The sequence below is a fragment of the Branchiostoma lanceolatum genome, chromosome 4, assembly GCF_035083965.1.
Source record: "Branchiostoma lanceolatum isolate klBraLanc5 chromosome 4, klBraLanc5.hap2, whole genome shotgun sequence".
Classification (NCBI taxonomy): domain Eukaryota; kingdom Metazoa; phylum Chordata; class Leptocardii; order Amphioxiformes; family Branchiostomatidae; genus Branchiostoma; species Branchiostoma lanceolatum.
In genome coordinates, this window is record NC_089725.1 from 27,523,946 (window position 1) to 27,547,905 (window position 23,960).

Sequence of the window (23,960 nt, forward strand, 5' to 3'; positions counted from 1 at the left end):
GGGCCGTCTGGTCGAGCATCGAATGGCCGATCCTGTTCTTACTCTAAGAATGTGTTCCCCTGTTGAGATTAAGTGATGCCGTTTCTCAGAAATTTGGTCTATTAAACACAATTGAATAGAATGCAGTAATGTGATTCTTGAAATGTTTTCAAAATCAAATCAGCACAAACAAAAAGTCATTGACAGTCATCTGAAGGAGTGCAGGAGAACTGATGCTGAAGCCATTGTGACAGAATTGTAGTCCTTGAAAACAGCCAAGAAATTTGCACAGATACTGCTTTTAGTTCCCATATACATGTACATGTGTATATGGATAATGTTCTTTACATACATGTGCCAGTGAACTAGCCTCCCGCTGTGGTGGCCCCTGTGGTCAAAGGACTAGTATAGACACAGAAATCCTATACACCAAGAGCTTATAATGGGAAGGATTTTAAGTAACATGGTTTATTATCATATCTTACCCCACAGGTTGCAGAGAGAGCGCTGTACTTCTGGAACAACGAGTACGTGATGAGTTTAATCGAGGAAAACTCCGCTGTTATCATGCCCATCATGTTCCCAAACCTTTATCGCATCTCCAAGGAGCACTGGAACCAGTAAGTGTCTTGTATATTCCATGGACTTAATGCTCCTATAGTTCAACTATGGCTTAACTTATAGGACTGTTTAGCCATGGTCAATATTAACTGACGGAGACCATATAATATTCAATACTCTAGCTCTACTTGTCTTTCTGGCACTTTTGCCAACCCTTCTTTCTGTATAAATGACTGAAATATTAACTAAAGACTGTCAGATTTTATTACTCATAATAATTTGATATGAAATTTCTTACCATATTGCACATATTGTATGTGTACTTAACGGCTACTATTGTGTCTGGTTGCACATTAATTCCTATGTTGGGCCTGAGGACATCACATAGTCATTGCAGGCTGCAACTGTTCATGTAAGTTACATGCATAAACATTGTCCAGTGCACACTGAATACCACACTGACACCCGCTCTCCTTCCCTCAGGACCATCGTGGCTCTTGTCTACAACGTGCTCAAGACGTTTATGGAGATGAACAGCAAGTTGTTTGATGAGCTGACAGCCAACTACAAGGCAGAGAGACAAAAGTAATTGTTTTTAGGTTTTTAAGTTTTAAGTCAACAAGCTTGTTTAGTGGCTGCTTTTTTGCATAAGTCAGTTGTTAATTTGTAACATCAACTAATATGATTCCACCAGGGGATATAATTTCACCACCCTGACAAGGTGCGTCGAAACAGATCTCCATCCCAACGTTTCCCAGTGTAATGCATTGTGTACTACTATTATAGTATTTCTAACAGTGATGCTGCATTAGAGATCTCTAAAACCCACTGTTTTATTAAAGTGGCGGATTTATGTAACCTGTCACATTAAGGTTGATGGAGTTTGTTTTAAGTTAACGCATTCTCCATTGCTGTATCTGTCTGAGGAATCTTGCTCTTCCCCTAGAAGTGACACACATTTGTTATATTAATTTCTTCCAGAGAGAGGAAGAAAGAGAAGGAAAGAGAGGAGCTGTGGAAGAAACTAGACGGTCTAGAAATCAACGCTACAGTAAACAACAAGGAGGTGAAGTCTGTACCCCCTTCATCCACAAACACCCCCGTGGCTGGAGGCACCCCAGCTGTGGGCACCAGATATGCCCCCTACTCACCTACTGCTCACAGACTAATGGCCAAATAGTTCCCCTAAAGTAGGCCTTTTGTCAGTACTCCATAACATGAAAGAGAAAGGAATCGGTGATGTCGAGCAGTTGATGTTTTGTGGAAAGATTCATCTTGTACTTGCCACTTCCCTGCTTCCAAACAAGTGTTCCATTTGAGCCTATGTGCAGCTACACTACTCTCTTAATGAATTATTAATTGGGCTAAAATTATAGTTTACTTTTTTTTACTTTTCTTTTTTAATCTAAAGGATTGGGTAGACAGGATTGTCAGTGTCCTTGTTCCAAAACATATGGGCTTCTTGCACACATTTTGTAATTTGTGTGTGTGTGACTTCTGTTGGCACATTTCATTAGGACATGACACAACATAAGTGGCACTAGATCATAGATCTTCTAGCAGATTCACAAGTCCAAAATAAGGTTTGATTGTATGATAAACACAGTAATGCTAGACCCTTTGAAACGTGTGTATGCCACGAAAACCTGAATTAAGGTTTAAACTGTATTCATCATGACACTGGAAGGTATTGTGATTAAGGTTAAAAGTGTGGTGCTTTTTGTTTCCTATTTCTTGACGGGTATTCTTGACCAGAATGTGTTGTAAGAGTTTTGTCACTGAACTGTTTAAAGCTCTGCAGAACACCTCCATGAAAGAGGGCACTTCCTACGGATATTCATTCTCATTTTCACTTGTTATTAGTTTGTTTTTACTACTAAAGGAGACTCTGACCCCTGTTATCAGACCACTACTTTTTTTTACCCCGGAAAATTAAGTATGTCGACCACTTAGTATAGATGAGTAAGCGGGTCGAATAGTCTGCTTTTCTGTAACTGACTCAGGTTGTGTGCATACAAATGGTTGACCTGTTTACAAACCCACAGAATGAGTCTCCACATTAATCTGTAACAGTTCTTTTTATTATTACTATGCGCAAGTAGTTAGTGATATATCAGGACTATCTCACTCAGGTCATGTTTAGCAATAGATACTCGTTGTCTAAGCAAAGACAAAGTGACACAGTGACCGAAAATATCCCTACTTCTTGTACGCAGACTGTGAGCTGTCCATAGAAATTGCATACATTCACTGCTGCATGTTTCTGAAACTTCCATAGGAAAATGTACACTGTTTATGAACCTAGACCATATCTAACAAACTTTCTGTACATTTTCACCAAATTGTACATGTATGTGGCGAGGTTGTCATCGTTTTAGCCTTAGGCCACAACATCTTAATTTCTTGGTTAACAGATTTAAAAAAAATGCTTGATCGTAAAACCAACATGAAAACAGAATCGCAGAGGAAAGTTTGTACTTTGGTGTACACAGTTTCAGGGGGTGAACAGGGTCAGGTGCAAGTTTTCACCCCAGCCTTCCGTTTTAAGGATGTCCTTGTGCTAAAATTTAAAAAAAATCTGTTAACCAAGAAATTAAATTGGTGTGGCTTTAGCAAACAAATACAACATTTGACTTCAGCTCAGACCTTGATTCAGTCACAAAGATAGACACATACACAATGGTGCTTTGATTATCATACCTAAACAACGTACTCATATGCAGATACATAAGGCCTCACCAATTTATTTCCTTGCTTCTCTGCTGTTTTAAAATGAAAATATAACAAGCGGACATCATAAAAGCAGAGGGCAGGGAAGAAAACTTGACTATATTGACACCATAGAATTGGTTTGGCTTAAATCTACATATAATGTAATTGATGATTGTAGCAAAATTTCTCTCCTTCCTTTCAGAATATGTCAATAACTCTTTCCCGGTAGACCATATTTTCAATGTTGGGTCCAGTGGTGTTATATTGAAAAAAACATACATCATGTACATATACTAACAAAAATGGACAATATATTGGTAGAAAAGGAAGGTAGAAACAAGTACTTGATAAACTTTCCACAAAGTTTGTCAAGAATCCCTCGGGATTCTTTGTCCTCTTTCTTGAGGAACGTTTGGTTTGGGTGGTAAAAAAGGTAGTTCCGTGTACGTGTACATGTAAGATATGTACAATACTGTTCCTATGTACCAGTTAAATGTTAAACTGTGCCAGATATGGGGTGGGTGAGGGGATGTGTTTCACTTCATCTAATCATTTCTTTGTGTCAGTTTCATGAATTAAAGTTAAGCGAGTTGTGAAGATTTATATCATGACATAGTGTTGACATTGGCGTCATCCAGGCAGTGGTGGGTGCACGCCCAAGAAGCGTGTTTAGAACACTGTTGTACAGCTGCTTCTAGCTGCAAGTCTCAATTCATAATGTATTGTGATAAAAGTTGAACGTGTATAGAAATTTTTGTATGCTTTTTCATCCACAACATGAGCATCTTAAAGCATGCTGGGGAAGAGAGAATTATCAAGTGGAGAATTTATCTAGTTGAAGGTGGATGGTTGTGTTGTGCCATGACAGGAATCTATAAGCAGCATCCATCTGATTTTGAAATTTCCTCATTTTGTACAACATTTTGGAAACATGTCTTTCCCAGATTGCTCCATGATAGACTGTTTTTTTGTGTATGCCCTAGGACAGTCTATAAAGACAATCAAGCTTTTTTGTTATTACTAAGTTATATGATGTTTACACATACTGTATATTGTTATAGGGGTGAATGGTTTAATAATGTATATCAAAATGGTGAGAATATCAATTTGCGTTCTGTAAATAGTCATCTCTTTAAATTTAATTTGTGCATTATTGGGAAACATGACAAACATGATGTACTCATAGATGCTTAGTGTGCATTTTTACTTTAATTGATTTTTACACCTGTCTAGAAGTTTTGTTCGTTGCACGTGCGTGAGTTGTTGAGAATCTCTTTGAAATGTATTGTGCACCTTCCAGACTTAGCCATTGGAGAAGAAAATATGACTCATGATTGTTCCAAGCAAGACATGACATTTCAAGGACATGACCAGTCATAAGTATGGTGTTTTCTTTCCCATATATGGTATGTTGTTGTTGTTGTTGTTGGAGACCATGTCAGGAGACTGGGTCACATGACAGGTCTTGTGCCCAGGATGGCAGATCTTGTGTCCAGGACAGTCTGTGCCCCACACAGAAACACACAGTCTGCAGAATGGCATTGAATGATCATTCCTGATTGGTATGCACAAAATTTTCTTGTCACTTGCAATCAATAAAAGAAATGACCTATTGGTACAGGGGATTCTGCTATTTCTTTTAGCTATAGGTAATTAAGGGGTTCTAATAGCCTCCATAGCAGGCTCTACCTGGCCCTTTTGGGGGGGGCTTAAATAATACTCTTCCTGCAGCCAGTCCGTAACCATCAGCCAGCCTGTAACCATTTTGCCTGTAACCATTTTGATCTACGGGCAAAATGGTTACAGGCTGGCTGATGGTTACGGACTGGCTGCAAAAAGTGTATTATTTCATCATCGGTCGGTCGCGCAGCGGCCGATCACACGTCCTCTCCACATCCGCCGATCAGTAGCCATTGCAGTGATGGCCTCGGGACTCAGGTCACCTTCAGCATCCCCCAGCAGGTTCTGGATGTATTATTTAAGCCCCCAAAAAGGCCGGTAGAGCCTGCTATGGAGGCTAGGTTCTAATGGTTATCGAGTGGTGTCCATTATTAGTTAAGACTGTTTTGGACAAAAGTTTCAAACCATAAACTATGATGAGGGATGGAACTCTGACATTTTCGGTCACATAGATGTAGATTGCAATATGGCAGCTTTGCCAATAGAGATCCTGATCGGAGTCTCTAAATTTTAATCTATTCACCAAAAAATTATTCTCAGAACTTTTCAACCTCGATTCATTTCATTCACTTCAGAAAACTGAACTAACTTGTAACTCATGATTTTTAAAATGGCGGACCACATTAACACGTTCCTAGCATCCTGAGCGGAGTCTCTGATCTGGATATCCACTGGAAGAATAGCCGATTCTGCCAGATCGCAATCTCTAGCCTAGAAAATACTACGAAAACTATGCTATGCTTTATCTATGATTTACACGTTTCTTCTTTCTTCTTAAAACAAGTGTAGACGAATTCACTGATATAATCATATCAATGAACAATATGGATAGGCAATACTCGTCCCTACCAGACTCACTAAACTACGCCATCTATAGGGAGAATATTTGCCAGGGAAGTTTGGCCACCAGAGGGTTTCATTTGAACAAGGACATTATAATGTCCTTGATTTGAAACATTGACCCTCACCGTGGACTGAAGGTTGTTTTTTTGCCAAATTCTACGATCCATACGCCCGTAGAAAGGCCTGGTGGGGGCTAAGGGAATACTATTTGTCAGTGTTACTGCGCCATCTCTAGCATACAGAACAAAACAGCTCTATGTGCATGATGTGTCGAGGTGTCATTTTGATTTATTCACCTATATAATGAAACCGTAACTTGAGCTGGAGGAGTAAATATTATGAAACCCACGTCCATTTAATCGGTGAGTCATTACCGCCTGAATCCCCAATGCCAAGGCCGCGCTATTTGTAGACTGAGAAAGTGTTTCATTATCTCGTTATCATAAGCCTTGGGTGGTTTCCAGACCGATGGTTGTTGTGTGAAACGTACAGCAGTAGCACGCTTAGTCTTTACTATTTAACGTCAGAACCTGAACGTTTACACATAGCACCTGAGCGGGCAAAAATCAAGTTATGGCTTTTGGAAAGTAGAGTGTCTGTCGAACACATTTTGACATGATAGCCGTCCTCTTTAAGCCCATCACCTGTCACGGAAATAAGAAGATCGTTTTGCAGTGGTCTGCATGTAGGCCGCTTTTGACTGACTTTTTGCATCTCAAGATTCCCGGACACAGTTCCGCGCGCGTGCAAACCCTTTATTTCCCTTCCTCCTCTGCTGGGGGAAGTACACCTGTTTACTCACCGGCGAAGTGATTCCAAAAAGGGCTTAAGATACTCACAACCGCACGCCTGGTCGTGTTCTGTTACACTCACTGTGGTTTCGTCATATAATTTGTGAAGAAAGAACACGTAGTCTGGATACCAGACCTTTCGCGCGATGCGATGATAACCCCTTTTGGGCGGGGAAGACCTAGTAGTAGGGATAGAGTTGGCACCCGGGAGCGCTTGGCAGCCGAACTCGGATCCCCGCGCGAGAGATAATTAGTGGGCCGTGTGCTATCTGTGGCGCCGGCGCGAGTTGCTTCCCCGGCCAAGGGATCTCCAGGAGCGCGGTGGTCTGGCACCCAGGCTAAAGAACACGCGGAAAGAAAAAGAAAACAAGACTAATAGTTTCCTAGACTCCAGCACGTGACTCATGTCCAGCATGTTAAATGTGGGCCACCAGACGTAGCCGTCAGGCGATACTCTCACCGATATGCGTCACGTGTTTACACAAAGGGTATCGACATTACACTACAAACAGCTCAGCATTTCGCAAACGTTTTCACCCGTTTGTCTCCGCTTTCACCACCAGTCTTGTGCGCGTAACGAGGCGAAAAACAAATTTTACAACAACTCTTTCTGTTAGCTAGAACAATCTTCCTTCTTGTATTACTTGAATATCCACACAGTACGTACGGATTTTAACGCTCATGATAACGATTTGAAAAGTTATACGCGATGAATAGATGACGCCTTACTCCTGTGTTCATGTTGACCTCAGACTCGTGGGCAACTGTTATTGCAACGGATGACAGGTCGATAGACTGTTGCCAGCAGAGAGCTGGACACCACGAAAACACCTTTGTGAGCGATACATTATTTTGACAGGATATTTGCCCGTCCTTTGTCGAGCCGTTGAGATCAATTGGAACACGTAAAAGGCACCTGTTAAGCCCCTCCCATTCCGGGCAGGAACAAAGGTGTTTACGACGGAAAGTGTTACCGATACGGTAATATTACCTGTCTCGGAGATCAGCACGTGGTGTGGAGTAGGCTCAAAACAAAGTCGCAAAGAATCTGACTCCCTGTGTACCAAATACCCAGTGTATTATTGCTTTGTGCGTGGTTGACCAGGTAGCGTTGCAATTGCACTTGGCCAGAGTAAGGACACAGCCAGCCGAGTTGTTTGGGTGGTACACGTAAACGTTTGTCGCCCCTCAAGAGTTCGTCATTTCGTCAGCGGACCGCGTGATTTATTGAATAACAAACATGTCTGTGATGGGGCCCAATGAAAAGATGCTGGTGCGGTCCGACAGCACGCACAGTCTGAAGTCAGAAGTGGAGAGACAAAAACAAGAGGAGAAGGACCTCAAGGAGCGGGAGAGAAAAGAACGACTCGAGCGTCTCAGAGACGAGTACAACTTTCGCATGGGCACAAGCATCATGGATCGAGCCGACACTGGAGTGAAGAGACCGAATGCCAAGAGTTTCCCCAGCCACTACGCCAGTCCGCGGATCGTACGGAAGCCGAGGGGGAACAACAACCAAGTGAACGGCTCGCTCTCCCCTCCACCGGCGCCCAGGATGTTAGTCGACGCCGCCAAGGTCAATAGCGAACCGGGCGTTCTGCACAGCATGCCCTCGTCGACTAGGAAGCTAACCAGGTCCGTAAGTTCAGAGAGCAAGGCACTTGCCGTGCCGAAGAAGAAATCACCGCTCGGATCTCCAACCCGTTCCCCTAGCTCGACGTCGAGTAGCCCGGCACCCCCAAGACGCACCCGGGCAAGCACCCACTCCGAGGTGGAGACGGATCTGAGACGGATCGCTCTAGAGAGAGGGAAGGGCGCCAACGCTAACACGGAGCCGCGACCACGGGTGAATTCAATGCCGACACAGAACCGGGCAGCGAAAGGCAAGAAAACCGGATCGTTGGACAATCTGAAGAAGTCTCCGAGAGGATCACAAGCCAGTCTGGCTTCTTCCAAAGGATCGACCAAAGGTAGCAAGGACTCCGTGTCTTCAGTGGAGGAGAATATGGCAAAACTGTCGTTGAGTTCAGAGGGCGCGGCTGACTTTCCACCGGGGATCACAGTAGACGGCGACCAAGTATTTTTCACCGACGAGGACCATGCAGCGGGCGGCGGGGCACACGACACCCACCACCGGAAACACATGAAGAAGAGCCCGATACCGGCGCAGTACCAAGGCTACGAGGTCGACTATCAGGGACAGTTTGACAACGTGGTGCCGTCCAACTTCAACGACATGCTAGGAATCCATACCATTCTATCCATGGTGAGCAAGCAAGAATGACAGTCTTAACTTGGCAGAGGACATGGCCGACCGAATCATCGAGTAGGTCGAACAAGACGGGACACTTGACATAGATATCGACCACATTCCGTGGTAAAACAAAAGGTAAGAGGAAAAAACAAACTTTTCCTTCCCAACGCCCGTAGTCGACATGGCCATCGTCCTCATGAACAATGTAAGAATGCTTCTTTCCTCTCATATTTAATCAACCTGTATATTTGTGCTATAGTCGTTGCTGCTACTTTGTTTACCGCTATATTTTGAAGATTTGTATATGCTTTGTTTCCGAAGAGACATTGTATCATCTGTTGTACAGTTATATATAACTGTTGGTTATAAATTTGGTTTGAAATAATTCGATAGAACTATCAAATTTTGCAACGGCGGGTGGCAGAACCTGTCTGAAGTGTCCGGACTGCGAGTACTTAATGCATAAATATCAATATTGTACATAGCTTTTACATTGTATTCAAATGATGGGTTCAAATTGCTGTGTTGCATGTTTATGCGGATGTGTGCAAAATTTTGAAATGTCTTCGTTGCATTCTCAGAAGAATACGCTAGATAGACATTCTCTAATGTATCATATGGTTTATGAAAAGTACAAAACATCATATCACAGACACTGAAAGTGACTATGTGTTAAAATGCACGGACGTTGCACATGTTTACAAATCTAAGCGATGAATACCCAGGAAAATGAACCAGGTGAATTGTTGACATCAAACAACGCCGTACGTGTTTTGAACGTGCACCGCATATGGCGTCATCTGGTGAAGGTTGGCACCATGCCAATATTAAGTCACCTGTGTGGTGTGTGATCAGGTAGCAATGTACAAGACGAGACTGCTGAAGCTTTTTGTCTATGCCGCCCGGATGAAGCTGTGCATCCCAAACAATTGTAGAATAGAAATACTGCACTCAATTTTTTCCTCACGACTATAAGACTCGAACCAAACACACAATTTCAGAGATTGTTTATTTGGGCAAAAGCCAGCCTTGAAATAATAATCTGTCTTCCGTAATTGCTTGTCAGTGTGTTGACTAAAGTACGGGCGGGCACCGCCAACAATGTATGCACTGCCTACCTCTTGTATAGGGAGTGGTGACAAATTGTGGTCCTTGGAAGCAGTGTTTGTTCAAAGGTTAGAGACTGACTGATTTCATTTATTGCTTGCTTGCCCGGTCTCCCCTGGGCACGTAGCATACTCGTACGTGCGAGGCACCACGTTATTTTGAGTTGTTTGATGTAAAGGTGCTTGTACGTTGAGGGGGTTAGAGAGGCACCGTGCGTGGCACTCGAAGTCACCAAAGTGTGCCACAAAAATCTGTGCATTGTAATCTATTTACAAGATCTTTCAAAAGCAGGGCATGATTCAGAAAACTCATGTCGCTATAGATGTAATCATATTGTTGAAGATTGGATATATTCTGAACCACGCACTTTGTTAGCACTATTTTATTATCGACTTGTATCTGTCGTCGTTGCTGTTATTATTAGCGCAATCATCGTGAATAGTTCACGCTAAATGTTATCATATCATTGTATATATCTATTAAGTTATGCATATGAGAAAGTGTGCTTTGTAATAAATGTATATACATACGTGAAGCCTCGTCTGTTGCTTATTTCATTGGAGTTGTTGTACAAACTTAGCTATATAGAGAGAGAGATTTCACCTGCTGTGACGGTTGCTGTTGATGCCATTTTACTTGGGTAATCCTTAAGTGCAGCTGTGACATTACGCAAAGTTGTGTAGGAAAAGGGCTAGAAACCCGTCCCTGTAAAAATATAACATTTACTCTGCTACAAAAGCATCAAGGGAACTTGCTGACCTATGTGCCACTAGGCACTAAAAGGTGAACAACAACAACAATAAAAACGGCTGTGTATGTTTTACTGGGTTCATTGACCGCTTGAAGAGGGATGCCGTAATCTTGGCGACCAGGGGCAAGGTTTTGTAATGAATGTAGCGTTCTGAGTGGACCTCGCACCCTGGATACAACGTTAACTGTAGCTAAACAAACCAGTCCCTGCAGTAATGGGACGACGCAATAACAACATTACACGACCTTGGCACGAGGCCAGAAATCAAACCCAACCATGTCCGACATTCAGCAGTTCTCCGATGTCGCGCTACACAAACAGTGACCTGGTAGCCGAGCCTAAGGGTGCTAAGCAGCAGAGGAATGGGTTGGTGACTACCGGTGTAAACAGCCGCCTCTTTATCGCTGATTAAACATCGATCTAATGCGATTTCGATGATAGTCTCAAGTGTTCCGGGGAAAGAGGTGTTTTCCCTTTAGAACCAGGACGCAAAGCTCATTGTTCCGTGGCCTTTCTTGAAAAATAGTCGAGGGCGCGGATGGATATCTTGATAATGGTGAAGGTAATGAGTACAAGAATTACGATTACAGTCAAAACTGCCCAAGAAGACCAGCCAGGGGACCAATTGAATCTGGTCTATGTGGACAGGTGGTCACTATAATCAGGATTCTCAATGCTTGTGTCAACGGAAAAACTATCTAAGGGACCATGAAAAAATGATGACATTGGCAAGGGAGCCCTTATGCAGAGGTGGTTGCTTGTACATTGTACAGGCTAGGAGAAACAGTAATTGTGTCTCCGCTGATATCTAAATTGCTAAGGTACTGCTACAGTTCTTAGTCCTCTAACAAGAGTCTGTAGTGTAGTGGGAGTGTTAGATATCTTACACTGAATTTAAACATGGAAACCAAGAGAAAAACATCACCGTTGAACTATAGATCCATACCACACACATGAATCAGTGGATAAAGGATAATGGTTTAATAGTATAAGTATGCGGTGAATGAAGATTTCGCAGTGCCTAATTGGCTGGGAGTGAACGTCAGCCAAAAGAAGATTAAGCCTAGGATGAAAGTAACGCCCTTTTCCTGCCCTCGAAGGTATGTTGAACGATGTTGCGTATACACAACCCGAAGTTCAGGACCAACGCGGCCGGATCTCAGACACACACATGCAAACACAGCTGCGAGTCAGCGGCAAAACCCGACACCGTCTGAGGTACAGGCACATTCAAGGCGCCCGCCCAAGGCTGAAGGCGCGCTAGTGGTGACTTGTCAAGCATGAACAAGTCAGTCTCCTTATGCTAGGGTCACATTTCCCAACCGGTCCCCGGCCGGGCTGTTTGCGGAAACGAAAAATCAAAGTGTACATCAACGACTGCCCGACCGGGCCCCGGATTTGAAATGTGACCCTAGCATTAGCAGGGTCTACGAGTCAGGCTTTATATTTATGGACGCTTAAATGCCCCTTTTTTTCTGATGGCATATCCTCTACCGAAGCGTCGGACAAGCCGAGGACAGTTAGGACTTATATGCCATACCCCCCCCCCCCAAAGGCCGACCCGAAGAGCCTGCGAAGGAGGCTAGGAAAAGTCTCGTTTGCACACGAACGCACACTTATTGGGACCTTGTTGTTGTAAGTGTGGCCGCCTAATAGAGAAATGCTACTCATGTAGCTACCACGCGCGCTGGTTAGGATGAAAAGAGAGTTCTTGCTGCAGACGACCAGACTGAATGCAAGAGTACTAAACGCGTACTTGCTCTGATTGTTCACCGAATCTTGCTGTTACATGTTTTCAAAGTACTAGGGCTGCATACGTACGGGATGCCACATAACAAAGAAGGGTATTTAGCAAAGGTAAAGTCGTGCCACACACACACGCGCGCACGTACACACACACACACACACACACACACAGACACAGAATGGAATAAAACAAGTCGACCTGCCCCTTGCGTAATAACTTCGAACTGCACTAACTCAAGGTCGCGGTCACATTTGTCGTAAACGGAACAATTTCGTTTTGTCGTGGGGTTTTCATTGAGGATCGTGGTTACGACAGAGCTAACTTACGGTTGACAAAGATCTACAGCACCCTTTTCGGCCAATGAAGTCATGTATGAAAAATCCATGTTTGTCCCAAGAACGCCCTCAGTTTACTGCATGATGGCACCGGGGAGGTCAACATATCCACATGCACTTTCTTAGCTTCATCAAGAAAAATCTAGGAAGGCCACGTGCATCTTTATACCATATGCGCAAACATTGTACTTGGTTTTACGGAAAAAAAAGCCCCGAAAAGGCCGGGTCAAAGTCCCGTCCATATCAGCCCGACGTCTGCGTCCTCTGACCAGGCCACGGTCATGTGATATTACTCAGTTATATCCTACATCGGATCTGCCCGCCGATTGTATGCAAGCAAGACAACAGGTCCGGTGCTTTCAGCTTAAAGTATGCTCTTAGTACAGTGCTATCACTGGCCAAACATTTTGTTCTTATAGTTTCCCTCGTGTGCAATGTTGTAAATAATAGTATCCTACTATGTCGTGTAGACCTCATGTCTAATAGCTGTACATGATAAGCATACTTCTATAAAAGTTGCATGCAAAAGTGAATGAGCTATGGCTTGGCCTTTCATAAACTCACAAGGACAGTATGTTTTTGTTTTGTGGTGATAGGCAGTAATCATCAACTAAGGCTGGTAGCAGGGCAAAGTTCAAAGTACAAGGCCTGTTAGGGCATATTCGAACTGTATTTAAAGCAAGGTATATTCAGATACATACCTGCCAAGTTTTTGTATTCTACTATTGCCCGATTGGAATGTTAACACTACACAAAGTCTGTTTTGTTGTAGACTCTTCTCCAGTAACAACATGACATGCATGGATTCGGCAAAAAGTTCAACCCGGCGTCTGCCTCTTCCAACGTGTGAGGTGAACAAGAGGCTTCTGCCTGTCAAAGGGTTCTACTTTTTCTTCACTTCAGGTGATTTAGATGCATGAGTAATGCAGCTGTAGTGCTCTGGTAGATAGATTAAACGCTTCGTGACGTCTTGGCAAGTGTACATAGCATATACGTCGATAAGAATGGATGAGCAAGGCTCGACGGGAGAATAGGAGTTGACCTTGATAGTTGACCTTGATATTTTTGAAAGGAGAGGGAATAGAAGCTTGAGCTTAGGGCAAAAACAACCTTGGGACTTGTGGAGTTACCATACACATCAATATTGAACTAATTGGGTTGTTTTCGCCGCGTGTACGTACAGTTAACTTCTGGTTTGCTGTTCTGCTGATCGCAGGTGTTCTTACGTTTATCTCCTGATATGTACTTTTAATACACAATTACAACAGGTTTGTTCTTATGTTTCCATTGCAGCCGCCTCGTGCCTATCGCCGTACATACCCGTGTACATTAGAGATCTCGGCGTCCCTGCCTACCAGGTCGGCTTCATCACCGGTGCCCAGCCGTTTGCCGGATTCCTGTTCAAACCCGTCCTCGGGTTCGCGGCAGACAGGCTCGACAGACACAAGGAGGTGCTGCTCGCGTCTGTTTTTCTCTGTTTGACTTTTATTTTCTGCTCCTACTTTGTTCCTCCCGTGCAGACGTCAACTCTTATATCGAACGATGCATTCAACTGCACCCCTTACAGTCTTGAAACAATAGACTTGCCTATGACTCTCACGACATCACGAAACGTGTCAGGTGCCTTAGATATACCGTCATGTAATTCTAGTATGAACGGATCAAATCATCTAACCGCAGATGAATTCAAAGAACAAATTGCCTGTCTAAGTAGCGCAGAACTGCCTGTGAATTTGACTGGTCTGTACATGTGCTGTCCTAGAAACGAAACCTTCACAGGCTGTTTTGTCTGTCATTGTAGCGGGGCAATATGTGACGTCGGCCAGGAAGGTAAGAGTGAGATAGCTGTTGGAGGCTGGACGCTGACGTTCTGGTTGCTTTTCTTGCTGCTTGTTCCTGGGCTCTCTCTACACGCGTCAGTGTTAACCCAGTCCGATGCCTACACGATGCACGTGTTGGGCGAGGAGAAGACGAAAGGGTACGGACGGCAGCGCCTCTGGGGGTCCGTAGGCTGGGGCATCTTTGCAACTGTTTCTGGTTTCTCTACGGACCTTCTGGGGGACGGCAACGGCCAATCGAACTATGCCTTCGCGTTCTACAGCTTTGCGGCTTTTGGCGTGGTGACCTTGTTATTGGTTGGCTTCACGTTTAAGAGATGGGACCAATCTGAGCCACAAAGTATGGTAAATCACGTTAGGCAGCTGATATGTAAGAAAAATGTCATTGTCTTTCTGTCGGTTTTGTTCGTTTTGGGGTCCTCGTTTGGCGTCTTGGAAACGTTCGCCTTTTGGTATTTAAAAGACCTCGGAGGAAGTCAGCTTCTGTTAGGTCTCTGTTTGACGGTCAATTGTATCGCAGAGGTTCCATTTTTCTTCTTTTCGGGAAAACTTATCGAGAAGATCAGTCATAAAGGTGTTTTCTCGCTCTCTCTGTTCTGCTTTTCTCTGCGCTTTCTTTTCCTGTCTCTGCTGGTGAACCCGTGGTGGGCCATCCCTGTGGAGGTTCTGCACGGCACCACTTACGGCGCCATGTTCGCCGCCTCCACCACGTACGCCAGTCAGATCGCCCCGCCAGGGATGGAGGCCACGATGCAGGGGGTCATGGGAGCCGTCTTCATGGGTGTGGGTAGGTGCCATGGCGTCAGCAATGGTTGACCCCTTTAGCAGGCTCTACGCCGGCTACAAGAAACCAAGTACGAGAAAAGCACATAAAAAGCCCTCCAAAAGCCCGCCTTATATCTTATAGAGCCTGCTGAGGATGCTAAACAATAATTAATGGTGGCCATAAATGGAGGTCACATTCGTCGTACGATTTTGATGTCTTATGTAGAATTCTCAAGCAGGTTATGACAGAATCAACCGCCGACAAGGATCTAAGAGAAACGTACCGTAACAAGACCAGCTGAGTGTTGTACGACATATGCGCATGCTCTCGACGATCGAATGTGACCGAGCCCTAACCTAACAACTTCAACTTGACTTTTAGCTAGCTTTTAACTTTTTGAAATTCTAACTTGAGAAAAACTTCTTTAGCATTTAAGCAAATTATTAAACCCATTTGTCCAATTTCCATTATTTTTACACCAACCGAAGGAATGTGGGGGAGGCTCCTTATCTTCCCAATTTCCTTTGATGAACAGGTAATTTTATAATCAACGTTAGTATTTTGCCCAAACCCTGACGTTAGTGGATACGTTTATTGCAAATTCTTACCCAAAGGTGACTGAGAGGAAGAGGATAAAGACGCCCATACAATGAGGAACCATACACCATGTTACTGCTCTAGCGTAATTTCAGACTATAAATCTTAATTTGATTTAGTAACCTTGATGTTAGTAACCTTGATGTTGTTTCCGTCCACAGGCAGGGCGTCTGGATCGCTGATAGGGGGCGCTCTGTTCGACATGTACGGAGGAGTGGTACTGTTCCGTATCTACGCAGGCGTGTGTCTGTTTGCCTGTGTGGTCTACACTCTGGTGTCCAGGTGGATCACAGAAGACCTCGAAACGGACGCCAAAGAGCTGGTTGGAGGTACGTAGATCCTCAGAACTTGATGAGAGAAAATCCACCATATAACGTTTATCGCCCTTTATATAATTTTTGAAACACGCAAAAACTACACACACTGTTGCTGCACCCAAGCCACACGCTTATCATAATGTTTTTTGTTTTGTTTTCTTGTTTAGGGACAACATTATAACCATATCACAATCCAAACATTTGTCAGGGTAACCTTTTTTCAATTCAACTCAATTCAAGTCAAGTTCTTTATTCAAAGATACTCAATTGGCAGATACTATATAAGACATACAGACAAAGAAACACAGGCATTAGACAGAAATATACATGTCCATTCCGAGTAAAGTCCGAGTTTTGCACTGATCATCTCCATGAAAAATTGAGATTTTTTCATGGAGATATTGTTTTGAGCGTGCTTGTGCGTGTGTTTGCGTGCGTGTTTGTGCTCGGATGCTTGTAGTCAGCATAACTCAAGAACGTCTGAATGGATTGTAATGATATTTGGTATGTGGGTAGGTTTTGGGAGAACAAAGGTCAAGGTCGATTTTGGTCCCCCTGGTATGTGAGACACTGGAATTGTTGGTGTTTTTGTCAAAATCATCCAAGGAGAATAACTGAACAAAGGAATGACAGATTTCCGTGTTATTTAATATGCAGTTAGCTTGGACAGAGATGTACACAATGAAGTGCAAATTATGCAAATGCAGGCCTAATTTGCATAATATATATTTCATGGAGTTTTGAGGTTTCCGAACTCTTGTTGACTCTTGATTTGCATGTCTGGTTTCTGTCCATTTCCTACCAGACGGAGCTCCTGGCCGTGGGGTGGACAACCCTGCAGTTGACAAGGATGGAAATCGCGGACGGGGTGACGTAGAGAGAGTGACGTCAGTGTAGTGTACAGTAGCCCGATGACATCATCATATTAAGCACTTTCGTCACGACATCAGTTTGCGTCATGCTACCATATCGACAGCAAAGATGACACAGGACGCTCGTGACCGTACCCGTATGTAAATCATGATCTTGATCTGTAAATGTGATAGATGATGCTGTAATAGGTGATTCTGTACTAACACGTATGTAAGTCAAATAGATAATGTACACAAGTATGAACAACTTTTCAAGTGAAATTTTAACTGTAGACGTGCGAAAGTTTCATTCTCAGATAAAAAGATGCACCTAATTAAAAGTGTCATCCTTCCGGGGTTCGACTTAAATTGGTTTCCACATGAGTGTGTTTTGTTCTACCATGACTTCATGTATATGCATGCGACCAGTTCTATTGCAAACAAACAAATTGTCTCAAAAATATATTTCTGACTGTTTTTTTAGTGTGTCTGTTTGTAAATAGTATAACTCGTAAAGATATATATTGATATCTTTTTATATTTTGCATGTTGGTAGGTGTTGGCAAAATGAAGAAATTATTGCGGATGGGCCCCTGGCGGCTTTCCATAGTACAACATTAGGGCGATTTTGCTAATGGATGAGAGTCCTTAAAATGATTCTTGTATTTTTGAGAGAGAGAGAGAGAGAGATATACGCAAAGTTGGTTTTGCGGTAAAAAAAAAAAGCCCCGAAAAGGCCGGGTCAAAGTCCCGTCCATATTTGCCCGACGTCTGCGTCCTCTGACTAGGCCACGGTTTAGCCGGTCATGTGATATTATCCAGTCACATGTTACATCGGATCTTGCCAACGATTTTATTCAAGACAGAATATGCAACAAGCAAGACAACAGGTCTGATGATTTTAGCTCAAGGTAGGTTCTCAGCGCTATCACTGGACAAAAACATTTGTCCTTATCGTTTCCCTCGTGTGCAATATTGTAAATAATTGTACCCTACTATGTCGTGTAGACCGCATGTCTTATATCTGTACATAATAAGCATTATTCTATAAGAGAATATTGCATGTAAAAGTGAATGACAATGACGTGGCCTTTTATAAACTCACATGGACAGTATGTTTTTGTTTTGTGGTGATAGGCAGTAATCATCAACTAAGTTTGGTAACAGGGCAAAGTTCAAAGTACAAGGCCTGTTAGGGCATAGTCGAACTGTATTCAAAGCAAGGTATATTCAGATACATACCTGCTTTTGTATTCTTCTATTGCCCGATTGGAATGTTAACACTACACAAAGTCCGTTTTGTTGTAAACTCTTCTCCAGTGACAACATGACATGCATGGATTCGGCAAAAAGTTCAACCCGGCGTCTGCATCTTCCAACGTGTGAGGTGAACAGGAGGCTTCTGCCTGTCAAAGGCTTCTACTTTTTCTTCAATTCAGGTAAACATGCATGAGTAATGCAATTGTAGTGCTCTGGTAGATAGAGTGAACGCCTCTTGACTTCTTGGCAGGTGTAGAGTTTGCGCCCAGTCGGTTTCTCTGATCAGTTTAACTGTCGATGGGTGATATTGGCTTATTCAATTGAATATTGTGCCGTGTTTCGTTGACGAGTATGTAATGTTTTCCGTGAATGTCGAAGAAAATAAAAGTGTAAGGCTCGACCGGAGAATAGGAGTAGGTGTGCGTGTTATATGTTCTGTATAGATTTAATAGAAAGGGGGCCGAACCTATAGAATAGAAGCTTGAGTTTCATGATGACAAAAATACCTCAGCACTCGGGGACCTGGAGTTACCATATATTGAACTGTAGCTGTTTTTCTGTTCAGTCGATCATATGTATATTGTGTCGAACAACGTGTTCTTACTACATAAACATATTCACGTTAGCTGTACTGGTATCTAACGCTTACCAGTTGATGAGTATGTCACCATGTCCAGTATACGTCGAAGAGAATGGATGAGCAAAGTTCAACTGGAGAATAGGATAGGAGTCGGTGTGTGTGTTACGTAATGTTTGAACAGGAGAATGAATCGAACCGAGCATATAACAAAAATACCTCCGCACTGAGGCAGTATTTCTATTGTGTTGCAGGCCAAGGTATCTGGTTTATTGTTCGCTGATCGTAGGTGTATATCATCGATAAGGTCGTATTCTTATCAAATCTTATTTCATCTTACCAAAGTAAGTCTGAGTAAGTAGGTAAGTAAGTAAGCCTCTGTATTGATAAGAGACGACACAACATTTCAATGTTTGTAACATGTTTGGTCTCTTTGTTTTCCATTGCAGCCGCCTCGTGTATGTGGCCGTACATACCCGTGTACATCAGACATCTCGGCGTCCCCGCCTACCAGGCCGGCCTCATCAGCGGTGCGCAGCCGTTCGCCGGATTCCTGTTCAAACCCGTCCTCGGGTTCGTAGCAGACAGGCTCGACAGGCACAAGGAAGTGCTGCTCGCCTCTGTTTTTCTCTGCCTGACTTTCATCTTCTGCTCCTACTTTGTTCCTCCTGTACAGACCTCAACTCTAATATCAAATGATGACTTTAACTGCAGTCTTTACAGTCTTGAAGCAATACACTTGCCTATGACTACTCTCACGACATCTTGCATGTTATCAGGACGAAACTTGCCAGGTGCCTTAGATATACCGTCATGTAATTCTAATATGAACGGATCAAATTATCTAACCGCAGATGAAATCAAAGAACAAATTGCCTGTCTAAGTAGCGTAGAACTGCCTGTGAATTTGACTGGTCTGTACATGTGCTGTCCTAGAAACGAAACCTTCACAGGCTGTTCTGTCTGTCAATGTACGGCCGGGGCAATATGTGACGTCCGTCAGGAGGGCGAGACAGCTGTTGAAAGCTGGACGCTGACGTTCTGGTTGCTTTTCTTGCTGCTTGTTCCTGGGCTCTCTCTACACGCGTCAGTGGTAACCCAGTCCGATGCCTACACGATGCACGTGTTGGGCGACGAGAAGACAGAAGGGTACGGACGGCAGCGCCTCTGGGGGTCCGTAGGCTGGGGCATCTTTGCAACTGTCTCCGGTTTCTCTACGGACCTTTTAGGAGACGGTAACGGCCAGTCGAACTATGCCTTCGCGTTCTACAGCTTTTTGGCCTTTGGCGCGGTGACCTTGTTATTGGTCGGCTTCACGTTTAAGAGATGGGACCAATCTGAGCCACAAAATATGGTAAATCACGTTAGGCAACTGATATGTAAGAAAAATGTCATTGTCTTTCTGTCGGTTTTGTTCGTTTTGGGGTCCTCGTTTGGCGTCTTGGAAACGTTCGCCTTTTGGTATTTAAAAGACCTCGGAGGAAGTCAGCTTCTGTTAGGTCTCTGTTTGACGGTCAATTGTATCGCAGAGGTTCCATTTTTCTTCTTTTCGGGCAAACTTATCGAGAAGATCAGTCATAAGGGTGTTTTCTCGCTCTCTCTGTTCTGCTTTGCTCTGCGCTTTCTTTTCCTGTCTCTGCTGGTGAACCCGTGGTGGGCCATCCCTGTGGAGGTTCTGCACGGCACCACGTACGGCGCCATGTTCGCCGCCTCCACCACGTACGCCAGTCAGATCGCCCCGCCCGGGATGGAGGCCACGATGCAGGGCGTCATGGGAGCCGTCTTCATGGGAGTAGGTAGGTGTTGACGTCAGCAACAGTTAGCCTCCTTAGCAGGCTCTACGCCGGCTACAAGAAACTAAGTACAATAGAACTCAAATGCCATAAGAAGAAAGCACATAAAAAGCCGAATGTGACTGGGCCCTAACCGGACAATTTGACTTTTAGCTAGCTTTCAACTTCTTTTAAAGTTCAAACTTGAGAAATACTTATCTAGCATTATAGCATTCAAGTTAGAAGCAAAGTGATATTTGTGAGATTTCCGTTTGCAATCCGCTAGTCAGCATGTGTGTTTTCCTTTTGTTAATCTCAACCCAAGGATGTCTATATAATACAAATATGTCTCTTTATGGCCCGCTAGCTCCTACGGCAATGTATTAAATTAAACCCATGTGGTCAATCTAACTTTTGCACCAAAGGAGTTTGAGGGTGACTAGTTTTCTAATTATTTCCAAAACTGCTTCGCCACAAAGCCGGACGTATCAATTAGGACACGTTTATTGAAATTCTTACCCGAAGGCTAATTGAGAGTACGTACCAGGGAAAAGACGACCATACAATGAGGAACGATACATCATGTGACTGCTCTAGTATAATTTCTGACTGTAATTCTTGATTTGACATAATAACCTTGTTGTTTTCTTCCACAGGCTGGGCGTCCGGATCGCTGATAGGGGGCGCTCTTTTCGAGCAGTACGGAGGCGTCGTGCTGTTTCGTATCTACGCATGTGTGTGTCTGTTTGCCTGTGTGGTCTACACTGTGGTGTCCAGGTGGATTAAAGAAGACATCACCACGGACGACAAAGAGCTGGTTGAAGGTACGTAGATCTTTACAATTTGATAGAAAAACCATCATAAAACGTTTTTCGTCCTTTTCATTAATTGAAACACAAGAATATCTACATATAGTGGTGCCGCACCGAAGCCACACGCTTATGTTAACGGCACATATAACGTTATTTACATGTGTATGGATAATGAAAGGTTTACATAATTACCGTATTACCGTCCAATTATTTGTAGATTTCTGGGTAGCCTTTTGTTTCTTCAAAACTGACAGATGTGAAACATACAGACAAGAACATACTGACATACGATAGCAATGCATATGTCCAGGGAAAGGTTAATTTTTTTCACTTATTTTACGAATGATTTCATTACGTCTCTGTTTATTCGCGTATCCCACCAGATGGAGCTCCTGGCCGTGGGGTGGACAACCCTGCAGTTGACAAGGATGGAACTCGCGGAGGGGGTGACGTAGAGAGAGTGACGTCAGTGTAGTGTACAGTAGCCCGATGACATCGTCACGACATCAGTTTGCGTCATGCTACCATATCGAAAGCAAAGCTGACACAGGATGCTATGTAGGAGAACTATGGTGACCATACCAGTTTGTAAATCCTGATCTTGATCTGCATCCTGTACTAACATGTATGTAATTGTAAATCGAATAGATGATGTACACACGTATGGCAAACTTTTCAAATGACATTTTCATTGTAGATGGGCGAAAGTTTCATTCTCAGATAAAAATATATGCAACTGATTAAAAGTGTCATCCTTCCAGGGTTCGACGTGTTATGTTCAACTGTGACTTCATATTTGTGTGTGTGTGTGTGTGTATGTATGTGTGTGTGTGTGTGTATGTGTGTGTGTGTGTGTGTGTGTATGTTTGTGTGTGTTTGTGAACAGCATAACTCAAGAAGATATGGATTGATATTTATGATATTTGGTATGTTGGTAGGTGTTGGCAAAATTAAGAAATGGCTGAGGATGGGCCCCTGATGGCTTTCCATAGTACTGCAGTAGGGCGTTCGGTTTTGCTAATAGATGAGAGTCCTTCAAAGGATTTTTGTTTTTTTGATTCTTGTACAGCACCAAAGCCCAGGATCACACTTTCAGCTCATACAGATACATATACTTATACATTTACATGAGCTATAGGCTTTTGCAGGTTTCATTATTTTGCTAGATTGAGATGAAAATACGTAAGTAAGAGGCAACCGGTACCTTTTAAGTCAAATTGTACAAATTAGAAGCTCGAATCTATAAGGAAGTACTAGTATTTGTTGGTTGGTTAGTTGGTGCGATGATGAGGAATCAATAAAAGTCACATATTAGGGGAACTATGTAACGATTTCAGGAAAACAACGACAAATTGTCAGGAGCTTTATGAGATCGGAAAGGAAATCTATGACCAGACTTGTAACGAAGAGAGATAATTGCTACTAATGATTGTGATGCCCACGATCTGGAATGTACTGTTTACAATTAAAAAGAAAACACGGATTGTACTGTTTCCAGAAGATTTTATTATAACACTAGTAATTGGCGTGAAAATCCTGCAACCTTTCAACTCATGTTAGTACATGGCGTACAAAGATGATGGTTGGTGCATCTTCATGCATGGACATATTTACGAGACAGACTTATACAGATGCTTGTGTAGTATCAGAATTAATATAGTACATGGTAGTGACAGCTAACATAAAAGAAATTAGATTATCGCAATAAATTCCTGTGTATGTCATCTTTCTTTTCCAAGACACTAAACATTCGTTCCAAAAACAATATGTACAAAAAAATGCAACCCTATGCATATGTACCTCTACAGCGGGTAAGAAGTAATGATTGAAATGAATGTGAGATAACGATATAATACAGTCGAATAAGGTTTTACATCATTAGTTCTTCACACAATGATTAATCCAATACTTACGAATAGATCACCCCAAGACAAATACTACTATAGGTCAATTTGCATACTCCCCACTTTGTCTAAGATCCCAGGGTAAGTTGCATGCAAACATGTCTATAAAAATGTTCAAAATTTATTTAATTAATACAAAATATCAAACATTAAAAGGAAATTCTACATGATGATGATTTTACTCCATTATTTCTGCTAGCTGTTTTACTCTTTAACTTCAGATCTGTTCGTATTCGCCATATATGTATAACGTATCCTGGTATGCCGTAATTACTTATCCTTACTATAGCTATATAATTACCCACTACAAGTTTATAAATAATTCTTAATGTTTCTGATGTTGCTATATTTGAGGAAATTACTATGTACAAAGATGTTTGGCTACAGTAAATTAATATTTACATTGAAGTATTGGAAACCGTCAAACATCTATATTCATCTGACGATAAAGCTGGTCTATACTAGATATCATTATTTTTATTGTCAACGGGATGGGCATCATCGGC

At 42.9% G+C, this 23,960-nt stretch overlaps 4 protein-coding genes across 6 annotated transcripts in view; all 4 read left to right on the forward strand.

Annotated features, from left to right (window-relative positions):
* The window catches only part of LOC136433790 (serine/threonine-protein phosphatase 2A 56 kDa regulatory subunit epsilon isoform-like), a 41,039-nt gene extending 36,169 nt beyond the window's left edge, over nucleotides 1–4,870 (forward strand). For both annotated transcript variants that reach the window (XM_066426305.1, XM_066426306.1), the window contains exons 10-12: nucleotides 472–599; nucleotides 1,024–1,125; nucleotides 1,522–4,870. In XM_066426305.1, the coding sequence (XP_066282402.1) occupies nucleotides 472–599; nucleotides 1,024–1,125; nucleotides 1,522–1,720 (429 nt within the window). In that variant the 3' untranslated portion in view covers nucleotides 1,721–4,870. The remainder of the gene's footprint in view (nucleotides 1–471; nucleotides 600–1,023; nucleotides 1,126–1,521) is intronic.
* A 2,936-nt stretch (nucleotides 4,871–7,806) lies between these two features.
* On the forward strand, nucleotides 7,807–8,850 carry LOC136432009 (uncharacterized). Its single transcript, XM_066423022.1, has one exon. The coding sequence runs from the start codon at nucleotides 7,807–7,809 to the stop codon at nucleotides 8,848–8,850; it is 1,044 nt and encodes a 347-aa protein (XP_066279119.1).
* Nucleotides 8,851–12,966: 4,116 nt separating this feature from the next.
* LOC136433794 (major facilitator superfamily domain-containing protein 6-like) lies at nucleotides 12,967–17,453 on the forward strand. 2 transcript variants are annotated; one of them, XM_066426315.1, is made up of 5 exons: nucleotides 12,967–13,108; nucleotides 13,533–13,663; nucleotides 14,054–15,385; nucleotides 16,123–16,290; nucleotides 17,084–17,453. In XM_066426315.1, the coding sequence occupies exons 2-5, from the start codon at nucleotides 13,552–13,554 to the stop codon at nucleotides 17,173–17,175; spliced, it is 1,704 nt and encodes a 567-aa protein (XP_066282412.1). In that variant the 5' UTR covers nucleotides 12,967–13,108; nucleotides 13,533–13,551; the 3' UTR covers nucleotides 17,176–17,453. The 2 variants fall into 2 exon arrangements, with proteins under 2 accessions (XP_066282412.1, XP_066282411.1); XM_066426314.1 differs by having other exon boundaries at nucleotides 12,967–13,663.
* Nucleotides 17,454–17,965: 512 nt separating this feature from the next.
* On the forward strand, nucleotides 17,966–22,313 carry LOC136433795 (major facilitator superfamily domain-containing protein 6-like). Its single transcript, XM_066426316.1, has 5 exons — nucleotides 17,966–18,040; nucleotides 18,450–18,568; nucleotides 19,416–20,762; nucleotides 21,395–21,562; nucleotides 21,934–22,313. Exons 2-5 carry the CDS (start codon nucleotides 18,457–18,459, stop codon nucleotides 22,023–22,025), a joined length of 1,719 nt encoding a protein of 572 aa, XP_066282413.1. The 5' UTR covers nucleotides 17,966–18,040; nucleotides 18,450–18,456; the 3' UTR covers nucleotides 22,026–22,313.
* The last annotated feature ends 1,647 nt before the right edge of the window (nucleotides 22,314–23,960 follow it).